A 24,286-nucleotide genomic window follows, 5' to 3' on the forward strand; every position below is an offset into this window, starting at 1 on the left:
CTCTGTACTGAGGGCTTGCTAAATGCATCGAGTCAGTCAGTAGGACCGTAGGACGTACATTACATGATAAGAAGTTACAGCTGAGCAGTAGCACTACTATGTGAATAATACTACAACTACTAACAAGCTGTTGAGTTAGTAGTGTTACATTCATGTATTCTAATGACAAAATTATTACCTGGGAAGCACTATATTTGCTGCACACAATATTTTGCTGCACACATTCATCCATTAAAAGGTATCACTATTAAAAAGTAAACTGTCATGCGCCAGTAGGTGTAATCCTGCTAAGTCATTACTAATGAATAGTCACTCTGTTTTCCTCTCCTTCTGATCAGAATGATTGAAGATTGTGGGAGGAGTGGCGACATCATGGCGGAGAGACGACAACTGTTCGCAGAGATGCGTAAGTGTCCAGGGCATCTCTAAAGAGAGACACACATTCAAAGTATATAACTATAGTATACATAATAGTTTTAATGACATTTACCAAGTCATTTACAGTTACTTCTACAAAATATGAATATCATTAACATCCAGTATAGGCCTACACAGAAGAACAGCGTTCATTGGGAAAACTAGACAGACATCTAGTGTTAATGTCCACATGAATAGCCTATGAGCAACACTTTTCTCCAAGAGCCCGCACAGTCTATCCTCAGCAGCATTCCTGTGTTACTGTCTTTCATATTGCCTTTCACAATTAATGTATTTTTACTACAGGGGCGCAAGAGTTGGATTCCATAAGATTGTCCACGTATAGAACTGCTTGCAAACTCAGATTTGTTCAGAAGAATGCAATCGTGAGTATGGTGTGATATCCTATGTTTGATAGTAATAGGTCGTGAGTATGGTTGATATCCTATGTTTGATAGTAATAGTCGTGAGTATGGTGGGATTCCTATGTTTTGATAGTAATAGTCGTGAGTATGGTGATATCCTATGTTTGATAGTAATAGTCGTGAGTATTGGTGTGATATCCTGTGTTTGATAGTATAGTCGTGAGTATGGTGTGATATTCCTGTGTTTGATATAATAGTCGTGAGTATGGTTGTGATATCCTGGTGTTGAGATAATAGTCGTGAGTATGGTGTGATATCCTGTGTTTGATAGTATAATGTTGTAAAGTTTTCTCTCTAAAAAATGACCGCTAAAGAGAAACAGTGTCCATGCATTTCTATTGGATTCTACCCATTCTGTTCTTTTACAGTCCATTTGGTGGACATATGGAACGTGATCGAGGCGTTCAGAGAGAACGTCTGAACACCATGGACCTCAACACAGAGTTCACTGTGGCTCGCCTGGAAGCAATACTATCGACCATCTTCTACCAGCTCAACAAGCGCATGCCCACCACACACCAGATCAATGTGGAACAGTCCATCAATCTGCTACTCAACTTTCTCCTGGCTGCCTAGACCCGTGAGTATCCACCATCACCTCATTACTGTGGGACGTTCACTGAGCATGATGATGGGCCGTTTATCTCTAGTTGAGAGTGTGTGTGCGCGTTGTGTCATTTAATTGAAGTGAAGTGTTGATATGTTGATAAATCTGTCCACAGTACACACAGTCTTCATGGGAGAATAGTCCAGACTGACTGTTGTTATAACGATGCAATGGTCTCACAATGTTCTTGTGCCATTGATTCTTCTTTACTTCTGATGAAAGACAAGAGAAAGTAAACAGTAAAAAGTGACGTGCAATTGGGTCCTTTTTGCTTGTTTTAAGTGTTTTTGTTTTTTTTAACTAGGCAAGTCAGTTAAGAACAAAGTCTTATTTACAGCCTAGGAACAGTGGGTTAACTGCCTTGTTCAGGGGCAGAAGGACAGATTTTACCTTGTCAGCTCGGGATTTGATGTAGCAACCTTTCAGTTACCGGCTCAACACTCTAACCACTAGGCTACCTGCTGCCTCAGGCAGGCTGCACAGGTTGCACAGAGCAACTTAAAGGGAAGTAAGGATTTTGGCAATGAAGTCCTTTATTTACTTCCCCAGGTCAGATGAACTCATGGATACCATTTTTAGGTTTTGAATCCGTATGAAGGAAGTTAAACATAGTTTTGTGAACCAATGCTAACTACGGTTAGTGCAATGACTGGATTCTATGTATTTACTAGCATGCTAGCAGTTACCATAGACTTCCAGTCATTTCTCTATGCTTACACTACAGACCAAAAGTTTGTGGACACCTGCCTCGTCGAATATCTCATTCAAAAATTATGGGAATTAAAATGGAGTTGGCCCCCCTTTGCTGCTATACAGCCTCCACTCTTCTGGAAGGCTTTCCACTAGATGTTGGAACAATTGCTGTAGAGACTTGCTTCCATTCAGCCACAAGAGCATTAGTTAGGTCAGGCACTGAGTTGTTGGGTGATTAGGCCTGGCTCGCAGTCAGCGTTCCAATTCATCCCAAAGGTGTTTGATGGGGTTGAGGTCAGGGCCTCTGTGCTGACCAGTCAAGTTCTTACACACCGATCTCGACAAACCATTTCTGTATGGACCTCGCTTTGTGCACGGGGCATTGTCATTCTGAAATAGGGAAAGGCCTTCCCAAACTGTTGCCACAAAGTTGGAAGCACAGATCATTCTAGAATATCATTGTATGCTGTAGCGTTAAGATTTCCCTTCACTGGAACTAAGGGGCCAAACCATCCGACTGTCAGATGTGAAGCGTAATTCATCACTTCATAGAATGCGTTTCCACTGCTCCAGAGTCCAATGGCGGCTAGCTTTACACCACTCCAGCCCTTCACTTGGCATTGCGCATGGTGATCTTAGGCTTGTGTGGGTGCTCTGCCATGGAAGCCCATTTCATGAAGCTCTCGACGAACATCTTGTGACTGATTTGCTTCCAGAGGAAGAGACGATTTTTAAAAATATATATATTTTTAAAATCCTAATACTGTGCCAGGTGTGAAAGTTCACTGCGAGGGCTTGCTAAATGCATCGAGTCAGTCAGTAGGACCGTAGGACGTACATTACATGATAGAAGTTACAGCTGAGCAGTAGCACTACTATGTGAATAATACTACAACTACTAACAAGCTGTTGAGTTAGTAGTGTTACATTCATGTATTCTAATGACAAAATTATTACCTGGGAAGCACTATATTTTGCTGCACACAATATTTTGCTGCACACATTTCAATCCATTACAAAGGTATCACTATTAAAAAGTAAACTGTCATGCCCAGTAGGTGTAATCCTGCTAATCATTACTAATGAATAGTCACTCTGTTTTCCTCTCCTTCTGATCAGAATGATTGAAGATTGTGGGAGGAGTGCGACATTCATGGCGGAGAGACGACAAACTGTTCGCAGAGATGCGTAAGTGGCCAGGGCCATCTCTAAAGAGAGACACACATTCAAGTATTAATAACTATAGTATACCATAATGTTATTAATACATTTACCAAGTCACTTTACTAGGTTACTTCTACAAAATATGAATATCATTAACATCCAGTATAGGCTACACAGAAAGAACAGCGTTCTTGGAGAATAGACAGACATCTAGTGTTAAGTCCACATGAATAGCCTCATGAGCAACACTTTCTCCCAAGAGCCCGCACAGTCTATCCTCAGCAGCATTCCGTGTTACTGTTCTTTCATATTGCCTTTCACAATTAATGTATTTTTACTACAGGGGCGCAAGAGTTGGATTTCCATAAGATTGCCACGTATAGAATGCTTGCAAACTCAGATTTGTTCAGAAGAAATGCAATCGTGAGTATGGTGTGATTATCCTATGTTTGATAGTAATAGTCGTTGAGTATGGTGTGATATCATGTTTGATAGTAATAGTCGTGGATGGTGTGATCCTATGTTTGTGGATGGTGTAGTATCTGTATATCCTATGTTTGATAGTAATAGTCCCGTGCAATTGGAATATCCTGTGTTTGATAGAATAGTCGTGAGTATGGTTGTTGATATCTAGTGTTTATGTAATAGTCGTGAGTATGGTGTGATATCCTGTGTTTGATAGTAATAGTCGTGAGTATGGTGTGATATCCTGTGTTTGATAGTAATAGTTGTAAAGTTCTCTCTAAAAAATGACCGCTAAAAGAGAACAGTGTCCATGCATTTCTATTGGATTCTACTCCATTCTGTTCTTTTACAGTCCATTTGGTGGACATATGGAACGTGATCGAGGCGTTCAGAGAGAACGGTCTGAACACCATGGACCTCAACACAGAGTTCACTGTGGCTCGCCTGGAAGCAATACTATCGACCATCTTCTACCAGCTCAACAAGCGCATGCCCACCACACACCAGATCAATGTGGAACAGTCCATCAATCTGCTACTCAACTTTCTCCTGGCTGCCTATGACCCGTGAGTATCCACCATCACCTCATTACTGTGGGACGTTCACTGAGCATGATGATGGGCCGTTTATCTCTAGTTGAGAGTGTGTGTGCGCGTGTGTCATTTAATTGAAGTGAAGTGTTGATATGTGATAAATCTGTCCACAGTACACACAGTCTTTCATGGGAGAATGGAAGTCCAGACTGACTGTTGTTATAACGATGCAATGGTCTCACAATGTTCTTGTGCCATTGATTCTTCTTTACTTCTGATGAAAGACAAGAGAAAGTAAACAGTAAAAAGTGACGTGCAATTGGGTCCTTTTTGCTTGTTTTGTTTTTTTGTTTTTTTTAACTAGGCAAGTCAGTTAAGAACAAAGTCTTATTTACAGCCTAGGAACAGTGGGTTAACTGCCTTGTTCAGGGGCAGAAGGACAGATTTTTACCTTGTCAGCTCGGGGATTTGATGTAGCAACCTTTCAGTTACCGGCTCAACACTCTAACCACTAGGCTACCTGCTGCCTCAGGCAGGCTGCACAGGTTGCACAGAGCAACTTAAAGGGATAGTAAGGATTTTGGCAATGAAGTCCTTTATTTACTTCCCCAGAGTCAGATGAACTCATGGATACCATTTTTAGGTTTCTGAATCCAGTATGAAGGAAGTTAAACATAGTTTTGTGAACCAATGCTAACTACGGTTAGTGCAATGACTGGAATTCTATGGTATTTACTAGCATGCTAGCAGTTACCATAGACTTCCAGTCATTTCTCTAATGCTACACTACATGACCAAAAGTTTGTGGACACCTGCTCGTCGAATATCTCATTCAAAAATTATGGGAATTAAAATGGAGTTGGCCCCCCCTTTGCTGCTATAACAGCCTCCACTCTTCTGGGAAGGCTTTCCACTAGATGTTGGAACATTGCTGTAGAGACTTGCTTCCATTCAGCCACAAGAGCATTAGTTAGGTCAGGCACTGATGTTGGGTGATTAGGCCTGGCTCGCAGTCAGCGTTCCAATTCATCCCAAAGGTGTTTGATGGGGTTGAGGTCAGGGCTCTGTGCTGACCAGTCAAGTTCTTACACACCGATCTCGACAAACCATTTCTGTATGGACCTCGCTTTGTGCACGGGGGCATTGTCATGCTGAAATAGGAAAGGGCCTTTCCCAAACTGTTGCCACAAAGTTGGAAGCACAGAATCATCTAGAATATCATTGTATGCTGTAGCGTTAAGATTTCCCTTCACTGGAACTAAGGGGCCAAACCATCCGACTGTCAGATTGTGAAGCGTAATTCATCACTTCATAGAATGCGTTTCCACTGCTCCAGAGTCCAATGGCGGCTAGCTTTACACCACTCCAGCCCTTCACTTGGCATTGCGCATGGTGATCTTAGGCTTGTGTGGGGTGCTCTGCCATGGAAGCCCATTTCATGAAGCTCTCGACGAACAGTTCTTGTGCTGATGTTGCTTCCAGAGGAAGAGACGATTTTTAAATATATATATTTTTAAAATCCTAATACTGTGCCAGGTTGAAAGTCACTGCGCTCTTCAGTATGTTTGTCTATAGATATTGCATGGCTGTGTGCTCGATTTTATACACCTGTCAGCAACGGGTGTGGCTGATATAGCTGAAACCACTAATTTGAAGGGTTGTCTATGTAGTTTTGTATATATATTGTAGCTCTGGCACCCCAATGGTGGAACAAACTGCCTCACGACGCCAGGTCAGCGGAGTCAATCACCACCTTCCGGAGACACCTGAAACCCCACCTCTTTAAGGAATACCTAGGATAGGATAAAGTAATCCTTCTAACCCCCCCCCCTTAAAAGAGTTAGATGCACTATTGTAAAGTGGTTGTTCCACTGGATATCATAAGGTGAATGCACCAATTTGTAAGTCGCTCTGGATAAGAGCGTCTGCTAAATGACTTAAATGTAAATGTAGTTAGCAGTTATGCTAACGCTAGTTAGCAACTTCCTACAAACTGCACGCAGAGACATAAAAATGGTATTGACGAGTTCATCTGACTGTGGGGAAGTAGATAAAATCTTGAAGTATTCTTTTAATGTTAAAGTGTTTAAATCATTGCACGTATTATTCTCAAACTGTATATTCTTGACCTGTTCAAATTATAAAAGTGCACAAGTACTAAACACATTTCCTCTTTTAGGGAAGGCCTCGGAAAAATGTCTGTCTTTGTTGTGAAGATGGCCCTGGCAACCATCTGCGGAGGAAAGATTTTGGATAAATTAAGATGTAAGCTCACCCGTTCATCTTTGTTAAGAATAATACATTGGAGAGAGAATTAACCATTTGCAGAGAATTAATTGTCAATGTTAGCTTTTTGTTAACTTATTAATAGTTATCCTGCACAATTTAAAATGTGTTTAGTCAGTGAAGTCTCTCTCTATTGAGGAATTTAGTGATACAACAAAATTTGGTTCCAGTGGGTTTTTTCCTTGAAGTCTGTCTGCCTGCACTATTGTTCCTAGATGAAAAAGAGAACAGTGGCCCTTAACACTCCACGGCTGTGAGAAGTCATTATTTATAATTTGAAGGATAGGGTTTATTACATAATCCACCAAATCTAGTGCATCAGACAGCCGCAGCAACTCATGGGGAAAGTAAATGGAAGGTTAGGGTATTTTAGCTTATGTTTTGTGGTAATTACTATGTATTGCTACACAGCTTTAATTTGTTTTTGTTCTTTGTAAATGCAATACACAGCATGATTGCACTGTCTAATGCTGCAATTAGCTAACAATGGTGACAGCTGACAATTAATTTGATACATTTTTTATATATATATATTTATATATTTTGCAGTAATGCCTCCCCTCCCATTTTCTTCKCAGATATTTTTTCACAGATATCAGACCCTGGTGGCATAATGGTGTATTCCCAATTCGACCAGTTTCTGAGGGAGGTTCTCAAATTGCCAATGACTGTTTTTGAGGGGCCTTCCTTTGGCTATACTGAGCAAGCCACAAGAACCTGCTTTACACAGCAGGTAAGAGTCTCCATCTACACTGAAAATGAACATACATTTTCAAGTAAATMAATGAATGAATGAATAACACACTCTAGGTATAGAGACTGGATGTATGTTGTAATTGTGTATAAAACATCCTTTATAAAACTATATTTTCTTTGTAGTACTAGCTACCCCATATGCATAACCTGCATGTGATGTGTAACCCTGTCCTCTACTGCATGTCGACAGAAAAAGGTCTCCCTCAACACATTCCTGGACACGATGATGTCAGATCCTCCTCCTCAGTGTCTGGTGTGGTTACCACTCATGCATCGCTTGGCTAATGTGGAGAATGGTGAGCCATCACCGCCACCACGGCATATTTAACACGTTCCTGGGTAGCACTGGGTATGAATTGTCTCACACCATCACATTGAGCCACCACATAGTAGACACACTTGCTCAAACACACACACACATACACACCCTTCCACCATCACATCACCCTGCACAATCCCTCGTGATTGACAAGGTACAGAATTAGTCATTAGTCTCACCACACACACTGATGTTCACAGAACACCCTTCTTTATTTGAAGAATGCTGTCTGAGAGACCTGCAAAACATCCCAGTGCTGTTGTCTTATATAAAGATATCAGTTGCAAACCAATTTGTGTTTGTATTAACAACTTTTGGGGTGTGTGTGTATATGTACGCCGTGTGTCTGTGTGTGTGTGTGTGTGTGTGTGTGTGTGTGTGTGTGTGTGTGTGTGTGGACATGCATGCACATGTTGGTGTGTGTGCCCCCCCACCTTGCTCCCTCCGCCCCTGCAGTGTTCCACCCGGTCGAGTGCTCCTACTGCCACAGTGAGAGTATAATGGGCTTCCGCTACCGCTGCCAACAATGTCATAATTACCAGCTCTGTCAGGACTGCTTCTGGAGGGGGCATGCCAGCGGTTCCCATAGCAACCAACACCAAATGAAGGAGTACACGTCATGGGTAAGGGGGGTGACCAGCCAGCCAGCGATTTCTGCTCCGCTTCACCCAACACAATACAGTGCTATGGGGATGATGATGAGACTGTGGTTTGATTCCCTCACCTGTGGCAAGGAATATTACATGCAGTGTATTTCCCTTGATCTCTGATGTTCTACATGTGGCCAGATACATTTAAATGATATGGATAGGCAGTGGAGAAATGCATTTTAGATATGGATTGTACTGTATGTGCTGTGACATTTTGGTCAGTGGCATCTAATCCTATATAATATTTTGAACGTAATTACTCTGTTTTAAGTACCTCTTCTTGCCCTCGGAAATCATACATAGCATATGTTTGTGTTTCTCCCAGAAATCGCCTGCTAAGAAGTTATCTAATGCTCTCAGCAAGTCACTGAGCTGTGCATCCAGCAGAGAACCTTTACACCCCATGTTTCCTGACATGCCAGAGAAACCTCTGAACCTAGCCCACATTGTGTAAGTATGGGGCTATTCTATTCATACAGTATCACTTGTATTCAAGACCACAGTCATCCTTTTAAATTCCAGTCAATTTCAGATCCATCCCATAATCCCAWACTACAGCCCCGTATCCCCAAAGTAATAACCACAATTGGTAAAACAGATGTTTCATCTTTGCTCCATTTTTCTTTGTGTTCTGGAAAAGAACAATGACAATATGAAGCCACGGTCTTGTAGTGCTACAGTATCTCTTTGATGCGTTACTTTTCCAACCCTTAACAGCTAAACCAAGTCATATGTAGGGTTGCTAAATCCCGGGAACTTTCAATAAATGTCCTGGTTTTCCCGAAATCCCTGTTGGAAGATACCCGGAATCAGGAYAGAATAAGCAGGAAATGTAAGCCTCCAACCAGGATTTCTGGAAAACCAGGGAATMTATTGAAAGTTCCCAGAATTTAGCAACCCTAGTCAGATGTCTAAGCTGTAGTGTGGAAAGGAGTGGCAATGCATTCTAAGGGCTGAGAATCTGAGACAAATGTTGATTTTGACACCTACGTAGATTATTTTCATGTGAAAGTGAATTCAGTTGTACCACTCACTGTGGCCGTTGTAGTGCATGCATGGGTGATTGTAACAAATCTCTTTGTTCTTTTCTTGCTGCAAAATAGAGARACTTGGTAAGTTTGCTTTGAATACTTGCTAGAATATGTAGAATATGCTGCTATTCCTTTTAATTAGATCAACTCAAGTTCTATAGAAGGTAGTGTATTATATTACTAGTAGCTAGTGCCATATTATTTTGTCTGTTGTTTAAATCGGATCATGTTGATCCTCCAGGGTCAATCCTTATATACTATGCCCTGTAGTTCCTCAAAGTGGCACCTTCATTTTAACACAACCAACTTGTGTGCAGTTCACTACAGGTTTCTGCATCAATTATCCCGTTCCTCCTTTGCGCCACATGTGAATACCTTTTTAGGTCATGTAAACAATAAGATTATGAGGAGTTAATGACCTTCGGATGAGTGAGGAGGAAATCCACACGCAGCACACATTCTTTATGTGACGTGTCACAATCAGAAACTGCAGCTATTGTGTCCCGACTCCCTAGCCCCATTCAATGCTCTTTCGGCCCTCTGAGATCTCGATGCACGCACACACAGACAAACACACACAGTTATGCGACAGTTGCTTCTCTTCCATATGATGATGGCTGTTTGAACATGATCATGTTTGTCTCCTGCACTACAGGCCTCCCAGACCAATGAATAGCACCAATGACTTCATGCTCTCCCACTCCATGCCCACGTCAGMGAACCCTTACTCCACTAAGAAGTGAGTATCTGATATATCAGTCAGAAAGACTGCAATAATGCCGGGTATGCTGAATTTTCAAAGACAGAATCAAGTTAGGTTACCTAACTGTACATATTTGTCATGAAAATGAACACTTCTAAGCCCCCTTAAAATCCACACGTCAGTATGAATCCTACTAACCAATCTTTATTTTTCTAAACATTTTTGGATGTATGCAGCTAATTTGTGGAGGTTTGTGTTGTATCACTCTTTTGTCTGGTGTAAATAGCTGCCTTATAGTACCAAGAATAATGAAGTTGAGCAGAAAAAAAACATTGGCTAGGGCTGCTTCAGATCTGTTGAAAGGAAGGGGGTAAGTGACCCAAGCGGGCGTACTGCCTTGGAGAATGGTTTGGTGGTATCAGGGATCAAGGTAAGACCAAGTGCAGACTGTGTGAAGTAACAATGTTTATTGTAACAGGGGCAGGCAAACGACAGGTCAAGGCAGGCAAGGGTCGATAATCCAGAGTAGGAGCAAAGGTACAGGACGGCGGGCAGGGTCAGGGACAGGCAGAGTGGTCAGGTGGGCGGGTACAGGGTCAGGACAGGCAAGGTTCAACAACCAGGAGGACGAGAAAAATATAGGCTGGGAAAGACAGAAGCTGACAGGACAAACGCTGGTAAGCTTGACAAACAAGATGAACTGGCACAGACAGACAGAAAACACAGGTATAAATACCCAGAGATAAGTGGGAGAGATGGGCGACACCTGGAGGGGGTGGAGACAAGCACAAGGACAGGTGAAACAGATCAGGGCGTGACAGGTAGCTCAAATGCGTACGTGAACTAATTTAAATGGATAGAGGCTGGGGCCGAAATGGCATGCTATTCCCTACAGTATATAGTGCACTACTTTTGACCATGGCCAGGACTGGTCTAAAGTAGTGCTCTATTGTAGGGAATATGGTGCTTCTTCAGATGCAGACATAGTCATTATAGAGCATACAGTGGAACCAGTCACTCTTCTGATTTCCTATGTGTTTACAAAGTGATACTCAAGGATATATCTGAAATATGCTAGATGGTGCATGCATAGTAAAGACCATTAACCGTTCATTAGGGTAGAGTATCTATTACAATACTTTTCATAGGCATCCCACATTACCTGGGAGAATTAAACTAACTGCTACAAGTCACTAATATTAGCTTTGAGTCTCTCTCAAGTTCCTTTTTTCTGTTCTCAGTATACTGAACATGTACTTAACTTAATCACTCTCTGTAATTCTTTACAATGATTGACATACAACTACAGTCCTTTTTACATACTTGTAAGTTATTTTATTTTCTGTTTTGCTGGCTCGTAAATGTCAGCTTTGGACTCAGGAATAATATAAGTACACGGTAGATACACACGCACACACATACTTTAGATTTGTGTGTATTGTTGTGAATTGTTAGATATTACTGCACTTTTGGAGCTAGGAACACAAGCATGTTGCTACACCCGCAATAACATCTGCTAAATATGTGTATGTGACCAATAACATTTGATTTGATTTGACTGAGCGAGCCAGGTAGAACCAAGGAAAGTTACAGGAGAAGTTACACACATAGTTTTCTGGCATCAGTGAGTCCTCCATCTCTACATATAGGAACTGTACCTGCGCTTGATGAGACAAAGGCTACATTGGTTTAAACACGGACTCCATTCATAGAGCCAGGTTTGTAAAGATATGTACCTTCTAGGGATGGGCTTTGACATTGTTTGACTGTTCAAGTATTTGAATTTTTTTAATTATATATTTTTAGAACTCAAGGCCTGCACTGGAAAGAAATATGTCCGCATTTATCTATATATAGGCCTATGCCAATAGTGCTCGACGATGCCAAATTGATCATGACCATTACAAATATCAAATCCTAATTGCTAAATTGCTCCATATATATATTCAGTCAATAAAAAAGCAAGTGCCATTTAAGATACATTTATTGAATCCTTGATATCAACTAGTTATATTATATCTTGAACACAATCTTCAAAAAGGCAGTAACCTCAGCAGTGGCGCTTGCTTGTAGAAGAAGCCTGTGACCGTGCAATTGCATAGCCTTGCTTTTTTAATTTAGCAGACAAGACGCTCTTATTTCCCGAGCCCTTATCACAGTCAAGACACCTATTTTATAGTAAAAAAAAACGATGTAATATAACAGAATATTTTCCAAAAGGAAAAAAGATGCCACTGCGAAGTGATGCGCATCTCCCGTCTGGAAAAGTTATTCTCAAAGAGTGATACTTTATTATCACAGGCAAACTACATTTTCTTCATATGATGTTTCTTTAGACCTCTCTAAAATAAATAATAGATTTATTGTGATGGTGTAGGCTATATTACATGGATTGTTTTTACTTTTAAAYATGTAGATGTTCCAAAGGTCAGCATCAGTGTCTTGTAGGCTATGTGTGGAAGACAGAAGATGCTAAATGTGTTTATCTTAATTAACGGTCAATTACCATGAGGCCAACAGTTATTTGCTTGACAATCACCGGCTGACAAAATGTCATGACCGCCACAGCCCTAATCATGCTGATCCATAGTACCTTGCGTGGATGTGATGATTAGTAGAGTTTGAATGGTGGCATGTTCTCTTCTTCTGGCATTTCAGGGCTGTTGACAACGTGGTTAACGTTGGGTTTTGGTCTTGGGAGTCTGTAGTAAGCAAACAGTACTTAGCAAAAATCACTCATTCAATCTTGAAATGCTTATTGAAATCATTAGCCTTATTAGACAGAGTGGCAGTTAGTGCATGACTAGGCTTTGCATCTTGGAGCTATAGGTCACTTGGGAATTTTTCTAAATGTCAAACCAATGACATATTAAAGTTTTGACATTAATTTACTTACAATACTTTCACTGTTGAAAACACAAACACTGACTATTTAGATCAAATTCCCATAAGGAGATTATGATACAAGATATAAATGCCTATTTTTTCTGTCTGTGTACTGTAGATTATTTGAAAATGCAGTACAGGTTCAGTATCACATTCATATCTATAGTATTTGTTTCACAGGAGAATTCAACAGACGTATCCCAAAGGGATAGCTTAACACAGCTTTGTTTTCATCTTTTGACTCATTCAATGACAGACAAGGCATATTGCTCTCTCCAGACCTGTGCTTGCCCAGTACTCTCTTCCCCTCCCTATTCTCATCATGTGTGTCATTTGTGTTCTGAAACCCTACACTGTTCCAGGTTAAACTACAGCCTTGATGTGGCCGATAGACTGGCTGATGAACATGTTCTCATTGGGCTGTATGTGAATCTCATGCAAAACAACCCCACGTCATGGTTAGTCTGGATTCCTCTGTCTGTAAAGTAAACACAGTGGGAACTACTAGCTAGAGTATTCACACAGTATTTACACCACCCCTGGCACTGTTTTCCCTTTTTTTAATTTAGCTACAAGCATTAATACTCCATACACTACTCACATCAAACTGAATAAAGGAAGTACAGTGCCTTCCAAAAGTATTCATCCCCTTGGCGTTTTTCCTATTTTGTTGCATTACAACCTGTAATTTAAATAGGTTTTTATTTGGATTTCATGTAATGAACATACACAAAATAGTCCAAATTGGTGAGGTGAAATTAAAAAAATWACTTGTTGAAAAAAATCTAAAAAGTAAAGTTYTGCATACATATGTATTCACCCCCTTTGCTATGAAGACCCTAAATAAGATCTGGTGCAACCAATTACCTTCAGAAGTCACATAATTAGTTAAATAAAGTCAACCTGTGTGCAATCTGTGTCACATGATCTGTCACATGATCTGAGTATACCACTAAGCAAGGGGCACCACTAAGCAAGCGGCACCATGAAGAGCAAGGAGCTCTCCAAACAGATCAGGGACAAAGTTGTGGAGAAGTACAGATCAGGGTTGGGTTATAAAAAAAATATCTGAAACTTTGAACATCCCACGGAGCACCATTAAATCCATTATTKTAACCTTCCAAGAGAGGGCCGCCCACCAAAACTCACAGACCAGGCATGGAGGGCATTAATCKGAGAGGCAACAAAGAGACCAATGATAACCGTGAAGGAGCTGCAAAGCTCTACAGTGGAGATTGGAGTATCTGTCCATAGGACCACTTTAAGCTGTACACTCCACAGAGCTGGGCTTTACAGAAAAGTGGCCAGGAAAAAATCCATAGCTTTTTTGGGGAAAAAATAACCTTTTGGTGTTTACCAAAAGGCATGTGGGAGACTTCCCAAACATATAGAAGAAGGTACTCTGGTCAGATAAGACAAAAATGTAGCTTTTTGGCCATCAAGGAAAACGCTATGTCTGGCTCAAACCCAACACCTCTCATCACCCCGAGAACACCATCCCCACAGTGAAGCATGGTAGTGCCAGCGTCCTGCTGTGGGGATGTTTTTCATCGACAGGGACTGGGAAACTGGTCAGAAATGAAGGAATGATGGAGCTAAATACAGGGAACATCTTGAGGGAAACCTGTTTCAGTTTTCCAGAGATTTGAGACTGGGACAGAGGTTCACCTTCCAGCAGGAAAATGACCCTAAGCATAATGCGAAAGCAACACTTTAAGGGGAAACATTTAAAGGTCTTGGAATAGCCTAGTCAAAGCCCAATCCAATTGAGAATCTGTGGTATGACTTAAAGATTGCTGTACACCAGCCGAACCCATCCAACTTGAAGGAGCTGGAGCAGTTTTGCCTTGAAGAATGGGCAAAAATCCCAGTGGCTAGATATGCCAAGCTTATAGAGACATACCCCAAAAGACTTGCAGCTGTAAATGCTGCAAAAGGTGGGGGGGTGAATAGTTATGCACACAAGTTCTGTTTTTGTCTTGTTTCTTGTTTGTTTCACAATAAATAATATTTTGCATCTTCAAAGTGGTAAGCATGTTGTCACAACCATCGTAGAGAGGAGACCAAGGCGCAGCGTGATTAAAATACATACTTCTTTTAATAAAGAAATATACTGAACAAACTAATAGAAAACGAACGTGATCGCTATAAACACTGAGTGCAGACATGCAACATCACATAGACAATAACCCACAAACCAAACTGGAAAATGGCAACCTAAATAGGATCCCCAATCAGAGACAACGATAAACAGCTGCCTCTGATCTAGGCCACCATAGACCTACATATGCCTAGACTACACACACACACATAGACAAACAAAAACCCTAGACAATACAAAACAATCATATCCACCCTCGTCACACCCTGACCTGACCAAAATAATACAGAAAACATAGAATACTAAGGTCACTAAGGTTTACACGTGTAAATAAAATGATACAAACCCACAAAATATTCATTTTAATTCCATGTAAGGCAACAAAATAGGAAAAATGCCAAGGGGGTGAATGCTTTCGCAAGCCACTGTATGTGCATTCACAAACCATTGACTTGTCTTTTAAAAGTTGGCATACAGTAATGTAGCTAAACACTTTTCATAAACTATACTGCTTTCACCAGCTGTTACTAAGCAATAGGTTTRGAAGGCTAAATTAACGCTATTTTGCTCATTAAGTTGTTACAGGGCTGTACAAAGTTGCATTTGTTTTGCTCTTCATATAGTAAAAACCTAGTTTCTTGCCCTAGAATTGTCATTTTAATGTGCTTATGATGACAGATTAGACTTTGCTGCGTTTCCTTATTTGCTGTGGCAGTAATCAGTTATTTGTAGASAATATCTGTGTTTATGTTTGTCCTTTATTATAACATCTTGGACTGTTACAGTAAATACTTTGATTGGATTTTGTTTCTTGGACTTTAATGCGTCTTTATGAGTTTCAATAAATGCTGTATGATAAATCTCAACTATTTCTACCCGTAATGTTGTTCATTTCTCTGAAAGGAAACTCAGACCTTTACAAAATTATCACATGGAAGCTACTGACCATTTACTGAAGTAGCCATCTGAAAGGACTATTTCGTGAGGGTGCTAAGATTAGTAGGAATCATCTGCTTGGGTCCTTCCTGCTCTTCTCTCCTGCTTCGCTCCGCCTCTGTGGACTCTGTAGTAGCATCATCTTAGAGATCTTTCTGCAGATGGAAAATACTTACAGATTCAACTGCATGTAACTTTCCTTAGCATTTGTATAAGCTGAATGTTGTTCCTTAGTGCTTATAGTGTGTGTGCGCGTGTGCACGCACGCACGCATTGGTATGTAGCTGCTATAAGGCTTCAGCAAAATGGCTGTGATTTTGTCCCAAAAATGTGCAGCCGAGACCCTTTTTATAGTTTTATCTGTAAATAGCATCAACAATTGACATGGGAGTCAATACAAACTACTCTCCAGTGTTTGCATGTAAATACATTATAATTAACTAACCAATCATACAGATACTGTTCCAATTATCATTTGAAATTGATGTACAGTAATGTAAGTAAGTACAGAACTACTCTTTATATTTGGCAGCAGTATTTTGTGTCTGTGTGTCTAGTTACCTCACTGCAGTAGATATGTAGATGACAGATGACTGTCTCCCCTCCTCTCTCCACCTGTTGATTAGTTTGCTGGAGAGCAGTTCCCACCAGGAGGAAGAGCACAGTCTCGTCGCCCGCTACGCTGCTAGACTGGCCTCTGACGCAGCCGCCGCGGTGAGACACACATGCTATCTGAGGTCATAGTGGGAGAAAATACCATGAATAGCATCCTGACATGTGCTCAGCACAAATACACATTTGTTCCAAATGCCTGTTTTCCTTAGTCAGGTTATCCATTCAGGAAAAGCTTGTGCCTGTAATCTTGACCCATCTGTGTTCGCTGTGGCTGCTTATGTCACTGCTATGTAGTAGTGTATAAGGAAATAACATCAGCCAGATGACCTCAGTACTGTAGATAATGTAATGTGTCTCTGTATGTAATGATAATGTCATGTCTCTGTGGGTAATGATGGTGTCATGTGTCCCTGTGTAACGATGATGTCATAATGTCCCCATTTGTAATGATAATGGTATGTGTCCCTGTGTGTAATGATAATATCATGTGTCCTTGTGTGTAATGATAATGTCATGTGTCTTACAGCAACAGCAGCAGAGGGTCCCCAACGACATATTTTTCTCTCTGGATGCCAACAAGCAGCAGAGGCAGCTTATTGCTGAGCTAGAGAGCAAAAACAGGTCAGGGATGGTTTCCATCTGAATTTGCTTTTCTCTCTCTGTTCACCTATTCTTTCCAGCCCTGCCATCGTTCCAYATTACATGAAAGGAATGTGATAGGTTATTTAATGTGGTACTCAATGTGCCAAAGGGCTGTAGCCCTGTTTGCATGGTAGTACCAGAAAAATACAAAAGCAACTCAAGTCTTAATGTCGTCAAGCTAGCTGGTAGACCCCCCTGTAATCCATCACACCATCTAAATCACACAAACAAAACTACTTCAGAAAGCCTACATATGTGACATACTAGTTTCAACTGGCCTGTGTTTGTGTGTGTCACAGAGAGATCCTGCAGGAGATCCAGCGTCTGAGAGTGCAGCACGAGCAGGCCTCCCAGCCTCCCACATGCACGTCCCAACAGAACCCCACTCTGCTGGCCGAGCTACGGCTTCTCAGGTAGACCCATCTCAAATTTTTCTACAAAACAATCTGACCATTTAAATGGACAATTAAATGCGTATATAAACTCAGCAAAAAAAGAAACGTCCTCTCACTGTCAACTGTGTTTATTTTCAGCAAACTTAAGATTCAACAACTGAGACATAAACTGAACAAGTTCCACAGACATATGACTAACAGAAATTGAATAATGTGTCCCTGAACAAAGGGAGGGTCAAAATCAAAAGTAACAGTCAGTATCTGGTGTGGCCACCAGATGCATTAAGTACTGCAGTGCCTCTCCTCCTCATGGACTGCACCAGATGTGCCAGTTCTTGCTGTGAGATATTACCTCACTCTTCCACCGAGGCATCTGCAAGTTCCCGGACATTTCTGGGGGGAATGGCCCTAGCCCTCACCCTCCGATCCCACAGGTCCCAGATGTGCTCAATGGGATTGAGATCCGGGCTCTTCACTAGCCATGGCAGAACACTGACATTCCTGTCTTGCAGGACAGGTACAGGACAGGTACAGGATGGCAACAACAACTACCCGAGTTACACCAGGAACGCACAAGCAGTATGGCTGGAGGCGTTGTCATGCTGGGGGGGTCATGTCAGGATGAGCCTGCAGGAAGGGTACCACATGAGGGAGGATGTCTTCCCTGTAACGCACAGCGTTGAGATTGCCTGCAATGACAACAAACTCAGTCCGATGATGCTGTGACACACCGCCTCAGACCATGACGGACCCTCCACCTCCAAATCGATCCTGCTCCAGACTACAGGCCTCGGTGTAATGCTCATTCCTTCGACAATAAACACGAATCCGACRATCACCCCAGGTGAGACAAAACCACGAGTTGTCAGTGAAGAGTACTTTTTTCCAGTCGTGTCTGGTCCAGCGACGGTGGGTTTGTGCCCATAGGCAACGTTGTTGCCGGTGATGTCTGGTGAGGACCTGCCTTTACAACAGGCCTACAAGCCCTCAGTCCAGCCTCTCTCAGCCTGTAGACAGTCTGATAGTCTTGTAGACAGTCTGAACACTGATGGAGGGATTGTGCGTTCCTGGTGTAACTCGGGTAGTTGTTGTTGCCATCCTGTACCTGTCCCACAGGTGTGATGTTCGGATGTACCGATCCTGTGCAGGTGTTGTTACACGTGCTCTGCCACTGCGAGGACAATCAGCTGTCCGTCCTGTCTCCCTGTAGCACTGTCTTAGGCGTCTCACAGTACGGACATTGCAATTTATTGCCCTGGCCACATCTGCAGTGCTCATGCCTCCTTCCAGCAGACCTAAGGCACGTTCACGCAGATGAGCAGGGACCCTGGGCATCTTTCTTTTGGTGTTTTTCAGAGTCAGTAGAAAGGCCTCTTTAGTGTCCTAAGTTTTCATAACTGTGACCTTAATTGCCTACCGTCTGTAAGCTYTTAGTGTCTTAATGACCATTCCACGGGTACATGTTCATTAATTGTTTATGGTTCATTGAACAAGCATGGYAAACYGTGTTTAAACCCTTTACAATGAAGATCTGTGAAGTTTTGGATTTTCCGAAATATCTTTGAAAGACAGGGTCCTGAAAAAGGGACGTTTATTATGGTTGTTTTTCCTCTACCAGGCAACGCAAAGATGAGCTGGAGCAGAGGATGTCTGCTCTGCAGGAGAGTCGCAGGGAACTCATGGTACAGCTGGAGCAGCTGATGCTGCTGCTGAAGGTGCGTGAGAAGTCATACAGTTTCATTTCTACTGTAATGTAGGCCTGCTAATGAGAAGGGTAGAAAATCCAACACACTTTTCATTATCCCACCACTAGAGAGAGCACTTCTTCAAATCTCACTGGGCTTCATCATAAGGAATTTTCCATATCTTCAGTAAATCCTGAGTTGCTCTGGTTTGACAAGTCTTCCTTTCTCATCTTCTTACCATAATCCATACGCCTCTTTACAAAAAATGTGTTTGTGTTCCCCAGTTTCTTCATGTTAAAATGTTTGAGATATAACCTTTTCCAGACCTTCTACTGGTCATTCTACTAAGGACAGTGTTTTGATCATATGTTATGACCACTGACAACATACAAACAACAAAACTCACATAATAAAACTGGATATAGGATACAATTCAGTCAGTCAGACACAACAACAGTCAATGGAGAAATGGTTTAAGAAGCCTTACATAAACTGCTTACTGATTTAAGTGGTAAGGCTATCAATCTAATTACTCCAATGAAGGGATGAATGCTAATCCAGTTAGCCCCACCTAGCATAACCATGCTAGCATCAGACTTGCTAAAGCCTACTATATGGGGGAAAATCCCAATAAGTTTTTACATATGAAAGAAATTGTCTTCATTGAATGATTATACTATTGTGTGCTTTTGGGACAGTACATGAATAACGTTTTTCTCAACAGGAGGAGGAAAGGAAGCAAGCTGTAAGTTTGTCAGTGAAACCTAAAATAACTAATGCTTCTTACAAAGAAACTTCTGAATGTGATGTTTGTGGTTTTGCTGACAATATTTGATCAGTTCTCATGGGAACTGAAAATGCAGCAGTCAGATGAACTAACAGCATGTTAGATATTTAAATAATATTGACTTAATGTAAAGTGCTGCTAAATGGACCTAAAATGCATTATGGCACGTGCTCAATGTCTGTTGCTCACCAACCATGGATGTGTTTTTGGATAAACATGCTTAACGTAACAGCTTTTTCAGCAGAAAATTCTATTAGCCTGAACTTGAGCAATTTTTGCTCCATTACTGGGTCTTATAACATTATAAATCTGATTGGTTTATATACTGTCAATTGAGAAATATTGTGACTAAATATGTACAGTTGAAGTCGGAAGTTTACATACACCTTAGCCAAATACATTTAAACTGAGTTTTTCACAATTCCTGACATTTAATCCCAGGAAAAATTTCCTGTCTAGGTCAGTCAGGATCACCACTTTATTTTAAGAATGTGAAATGTCAGAATAATAGTAGAGAGAATGATTTATTTCAGCGTTTATTTCTTTCATCACATTCCCAGTGGGTCAGAAGTTTACATACACTCAATTAGTATTTGGTAGCATTGCCTTTAAATTGTTTAACTTGGGTCAAACGTTTCAGGTAGCCTTCCACAAGCTTCCCACAATAAGTTGGGTGAATTTTGGCCCATTCCTCCTGACAGAGCTGGTGTAACTGAGTCAGGTTTGTTGGCCCCCTTGCTCGCACACGCTTTTTCAGTTCTGCCCACAAATGTTCTATACGATTGATGTCAGGGCTTTGTGATGGCCACTCCAATACCTTGACTTTGTTTTCCTTAAGCCATTTTGCCACAACTTTGGAAGTATGCTTGGAGTCATTTTCCATTTGGAAGACCCATTTGCGACCAAGCTTTAACTTCCTGACTGATGTCTTGAGATGTTGCTTCAATATATCCACATAATGTTCCTACCTCATGATGCCATCTATTTTGTGAAGTGCACCAGTCCCTCCTGCAGCAAAGCACCCCCACAACATGATGCTGCCACCCCCGTGCTTCACGGTTGGGATGGTGTTCTTTGGCTTGCAAGCCTCCCCCTTTTTCCTCCAAACATAACGATGGTCCTTATGGACAAACAGTTCTATTTTTGTTTCATCAGACCAGAGGATATTTCTCCAAAAAGTACAATCTTTGTCCCCATGTGCAGTTGCAAACCATATAGTGTGGCTTTTTTTAATGGCGGTTTTGGAGCAGTGGCTTCTTCCTTGCTGAGCGGCCTTTCAGGTTATGTCGATAGAGGACTCGTTTTACTGTGGATATAGATACTTCTGTACCTGTTTCCTCCATCTTCACAAGGTCCTTTGCTGTTTTAGGATTGATTTGCACTTTTTGCACCAAAGTACGTTCATCTCTAGGAGACAGAACACGTCTCCTTCCTGAGCGGTATGATGGCTGCGTGGTCCCATGGTGTTTATACTTGTGTACTATTGTTTGTACAGATGAACGTGGTACCTTCTGGCGTTTTGAAATTGCTCCCAAGGATGAATCAGACTTGTGGAGGTCTACAATTTTTTTTCTGAGGTCTTAGCTGATTTCTTTTGATTTCCCCATGATGTCAAGCAAAGAGGCAGTGAGTTTGAAGGTAGGCCTTGAAATACATGCACAGGTACACCTCCAATTGACTCAAATGATGTCAATTAGCCTAACAGAAGCTTCTAGAGCCATGACATAATTTTCTGGAATTTTCCAAGCTGTTTAAAGGCACAGTCAACTTAGTGTATGTAAACTTCTGACCGACTGGAATTGTGATACAGTGAATTATAAGTGAAATAATCTGGAAGTAAACAATTGTTTGAAAAATGACTTGTGTCATGCACACAGTAGGTGTCCTAACCWACTTGCCAAAACTATAGTTTGTTAACAAGAAATTTGAAATGACTCCAACCTAAGGATATGTACATTTCCGACTTCAACTCTATATACAGTACKAGTCAAAAGCTTGGACATGGACATCCCGAGTGGRGCAGTGGTCTAAGGCACTGCATCGCAGTGCTAGCTGTGCCACTAGAGATCCTGGTTCGAGTCCAGGCTCTGTCYCAGCCGGTCGTGACCGGGAGACCCATGGGGCGGCGCACAATTGGCTCAGCATCGTCTGGGTTAGGGGAGGGTTTGGCCAGCAGGGATGTTCTTGTCACGTACTAGTGCCTGTGATGGGCTGGGTGCAATGCATGCTGACATGTACTGTCGCCAGGTGTACAGTGTTTCCGTAGGTAGTCTTCATGAGGTAGTCACCTGGAATGCATTTCAATTAACAAGTGTGCCTTGTTAAAAGTTAATTTGTGGAATTTCCTTCTTAATGTGTTTGAGCCAATCAGTTGTGTTGTGACAAGGTAGGGGTGGTATACAGAAGATAGCCCTATTTTGTAAAAGACCAAGGCCACAAGAACAGCTCAAATAAGCAAAGGGAAACGACAGTCAGTCATTACTTTAAGACATGAAGGTCAGTCAATGCCGAACATTTCAAGAACTTTGAAAGTGCAGTCGCAAAAACCAATGCAGTGCTATGATGAAACTGGCTCTCATGAGGACTGCCACAGGAAAGGAAGAACCAGAGTTACCTCTGCTGCAGAGGATAAGTTCATTAGAGTTACCAGCCTCAGAAATTGTAGGCCAAATAAATGCTTCACAGAGTTCAAGTAATAGACACATCTCAACATCAACTGTTCAGAGGAGACTGCGTGAATCAGGCCTTCATGTTTGAATTGCTGCAAAGAAACCACTACTAAAGGACAACAATAAGAAAAAGAGACTTGCTTGGGCCAAGAAACACAAGCAATGGACATTAGACCGGTGGAAATCTGTCCTTTTGGTCTGATGAGTCCAAATTTGAGATTTTTGGTTCCAACCGCCGTGTCTTTGTGAGACGCAGAGTAGGTGAATGGATGATCTCCGCATGTGTGGTTCCCACCGTAAAGCATGGAGCAGGAGGTGTGATGGTGTTGGGGTGCTTTGCTGGTGAGATTGTATAGAATTTATTTAGATTTCAAGGCACATTTAACCAGCATGGCTACCACAGCATTCTGAAGCAATATGCCATCCCATTCCAGCAATCCAGGTGAAGCTGGTTGAGAGAATGTCAAGAGTGTGCAAAGCTGTCATCAAGGCAAAGGGTGGCTACTTTGAAGAATCTAAAATATAATTTGTTTGAAATGTTTTGGGTTACTACATGAGTCTATATGTGTAATTTCATAGTTTTTATTTATTCACTATCATTCTACAATGTAGAAATTAGTAAAAAATTAAGAAAAACACTTAAATTAGTAGGTGTGTTCAAACTTTTGACTGGTACTGTATATTTTACCAAAACAAAATAAATGATAAAAATAATGACATTATGGGCAGAAAACCCAAATAATCGTTCATTGAAGTTGATGGGTCATTTATCACAAAACCTTTTGATATAGACAATCATTTCAATTACTATTTCACCGGTGAAGTGGACAAACTGAGAAGTGAAATGACAATATTGAACAGTGAACCATCATATTTGTGTATTGAAGATCTAATAATGAAAGAGAATGATTGCTGTTTTGGATTTTGACAATGTTGTGTGAAAGAGGTGGAAAAACAGTTGTTATCCATCAATAATGATAAGCCACCAGGTATAAATAACCTAAATGGGAAAATATTGAGAATGGTTGCAGACTGTATTACCACCCCTTTCGCCAAAGCCTAAAGGAGTGTGTGTCCACAGGCGTGGAAGGAAGCTAAAGTAATTCCACTGCCTAAAAATAGTAAAGCACCCTTTGCTGTCTCTTACAGCCGCCCAGTCAGTTTGCTGCCTGTTCTTAGTAAACTGATGGAGAGAATTGTGTTTGAACAAATACAGTGCTATTTTTTTTTTTAAAGTTAACTACTGACTTTCAGTATGCATATAAGGAAGTGCACTCAACTTGTACTGTACTGACTCTGATAGTAAGATTATAGTTGGAGCTGTAGTGTAAGATTTCAGTGCAGCCTTTGATGTTATTGATCATAATTTGTTATTGAAAAAGTTCACTTGTTATGGCTTTACATCACCTGTCATCACATGGTTGGAGAGTTACTTATCCAACAGAACTCCGAGGGTATTCTTCAATGGAAGCTTCTCGAACATCAGATATGTACAGTGTGGTATCCCTCAGGGCAGTTGCC

General features: G+C 41.3%; 1 protein-coding gene across 7 annotated transcripts in view; it reads left to right on the forward strand.

Moving 5' to 3' along the window:
- The window catches only part of LOC111956881 (dystrobrevin alpha), a 38,675-nt gene that overhangs the window by 8,366 nt on the left and 6,023 nt on the right, over positions 1 to 24,286 (forward strand). For 3 of the 7 annotated variants that reach the window (XM_070436811.1, XM_023977577.2, XM_070436810.1), the window contains exons 2-16: positions 339 to 406; positions 724 to 766; positions 3,692 to 3,729; positions 4,124 to 4,337; positions 6,484 to 6,569; positions 7,169 to 7,323; positions 7,537 to 7,642; positions 8,122 to 8,288; positions 8,641 to 8,765; positions 10,002 to 10,085; positions 16,599 to 16,686; positions 17,114 to 17,208; positions 17,529 to 17,642; positions 19,243 to 19,339; positions 20,034 to 20,054. In XM_070436811.1, coding sequence (XP_070292912.1) covers positions 340 to 406; positions 724 to 766; positions 3,692 to 3,729; positions 4,124 to 4,337; positions 6,484 to 6,569; positions 7,169 to 7,323; positions 7,537 to 7,642; positions 8,122 to 8,288; positions 8,641 to 8,765; positions 10,002 to 10,085; positions 16,599 to 16,686; positions 17,114 to 17,208; positions 17,529 to 17,642; positions 19,243 to 19,339; positions 20,034 to 20,054 — 1,500 coding nt within the window. In that variant the 5' untranslated portion in view covers position 339. Of the gene's footprint in view, positions 1 to 338; positions 407 to 723; positions 767 to 3,263; positions 3,331 to 3,649; positions 3,730 to 4,123; positions 4,338 to 6,483; positions 6,570 to 7,168; positions 7,324 to 7,536; positions 7,643 to 8,121; positions 8,289 to 8,640; positions 8,766 to 10,001; positions 10,086 to 16,598; positions 16,687 to 17,113; positions 17,209 to 17,528; positions 17,643 to 19,242; positions 19,340 to 20,033; positions 20,055 to 24,286 lie in introns of those variants that run through there. The other 4 variants (XM_023977574.2, XM_023977576.2, XM_070436812.1 and 1 more) reach the window with 4 other exon arrangements.

The sequence above is a fragment of the Salvelinus sp. IW2-2015 genome, linkage group LG32 (assembly GCF_002910315.2).
Source record: "Salvelinus sp. IW2-2015 linkage group LG32, ASM291031v2, whole genome shotgun sequence".
NCBI lineage: Eukaryota > Metazoa > Chordata > Actinopteri > Salmoniformes > Salmonidae > Salvelinus > Salvelinus sp. IW2-2015.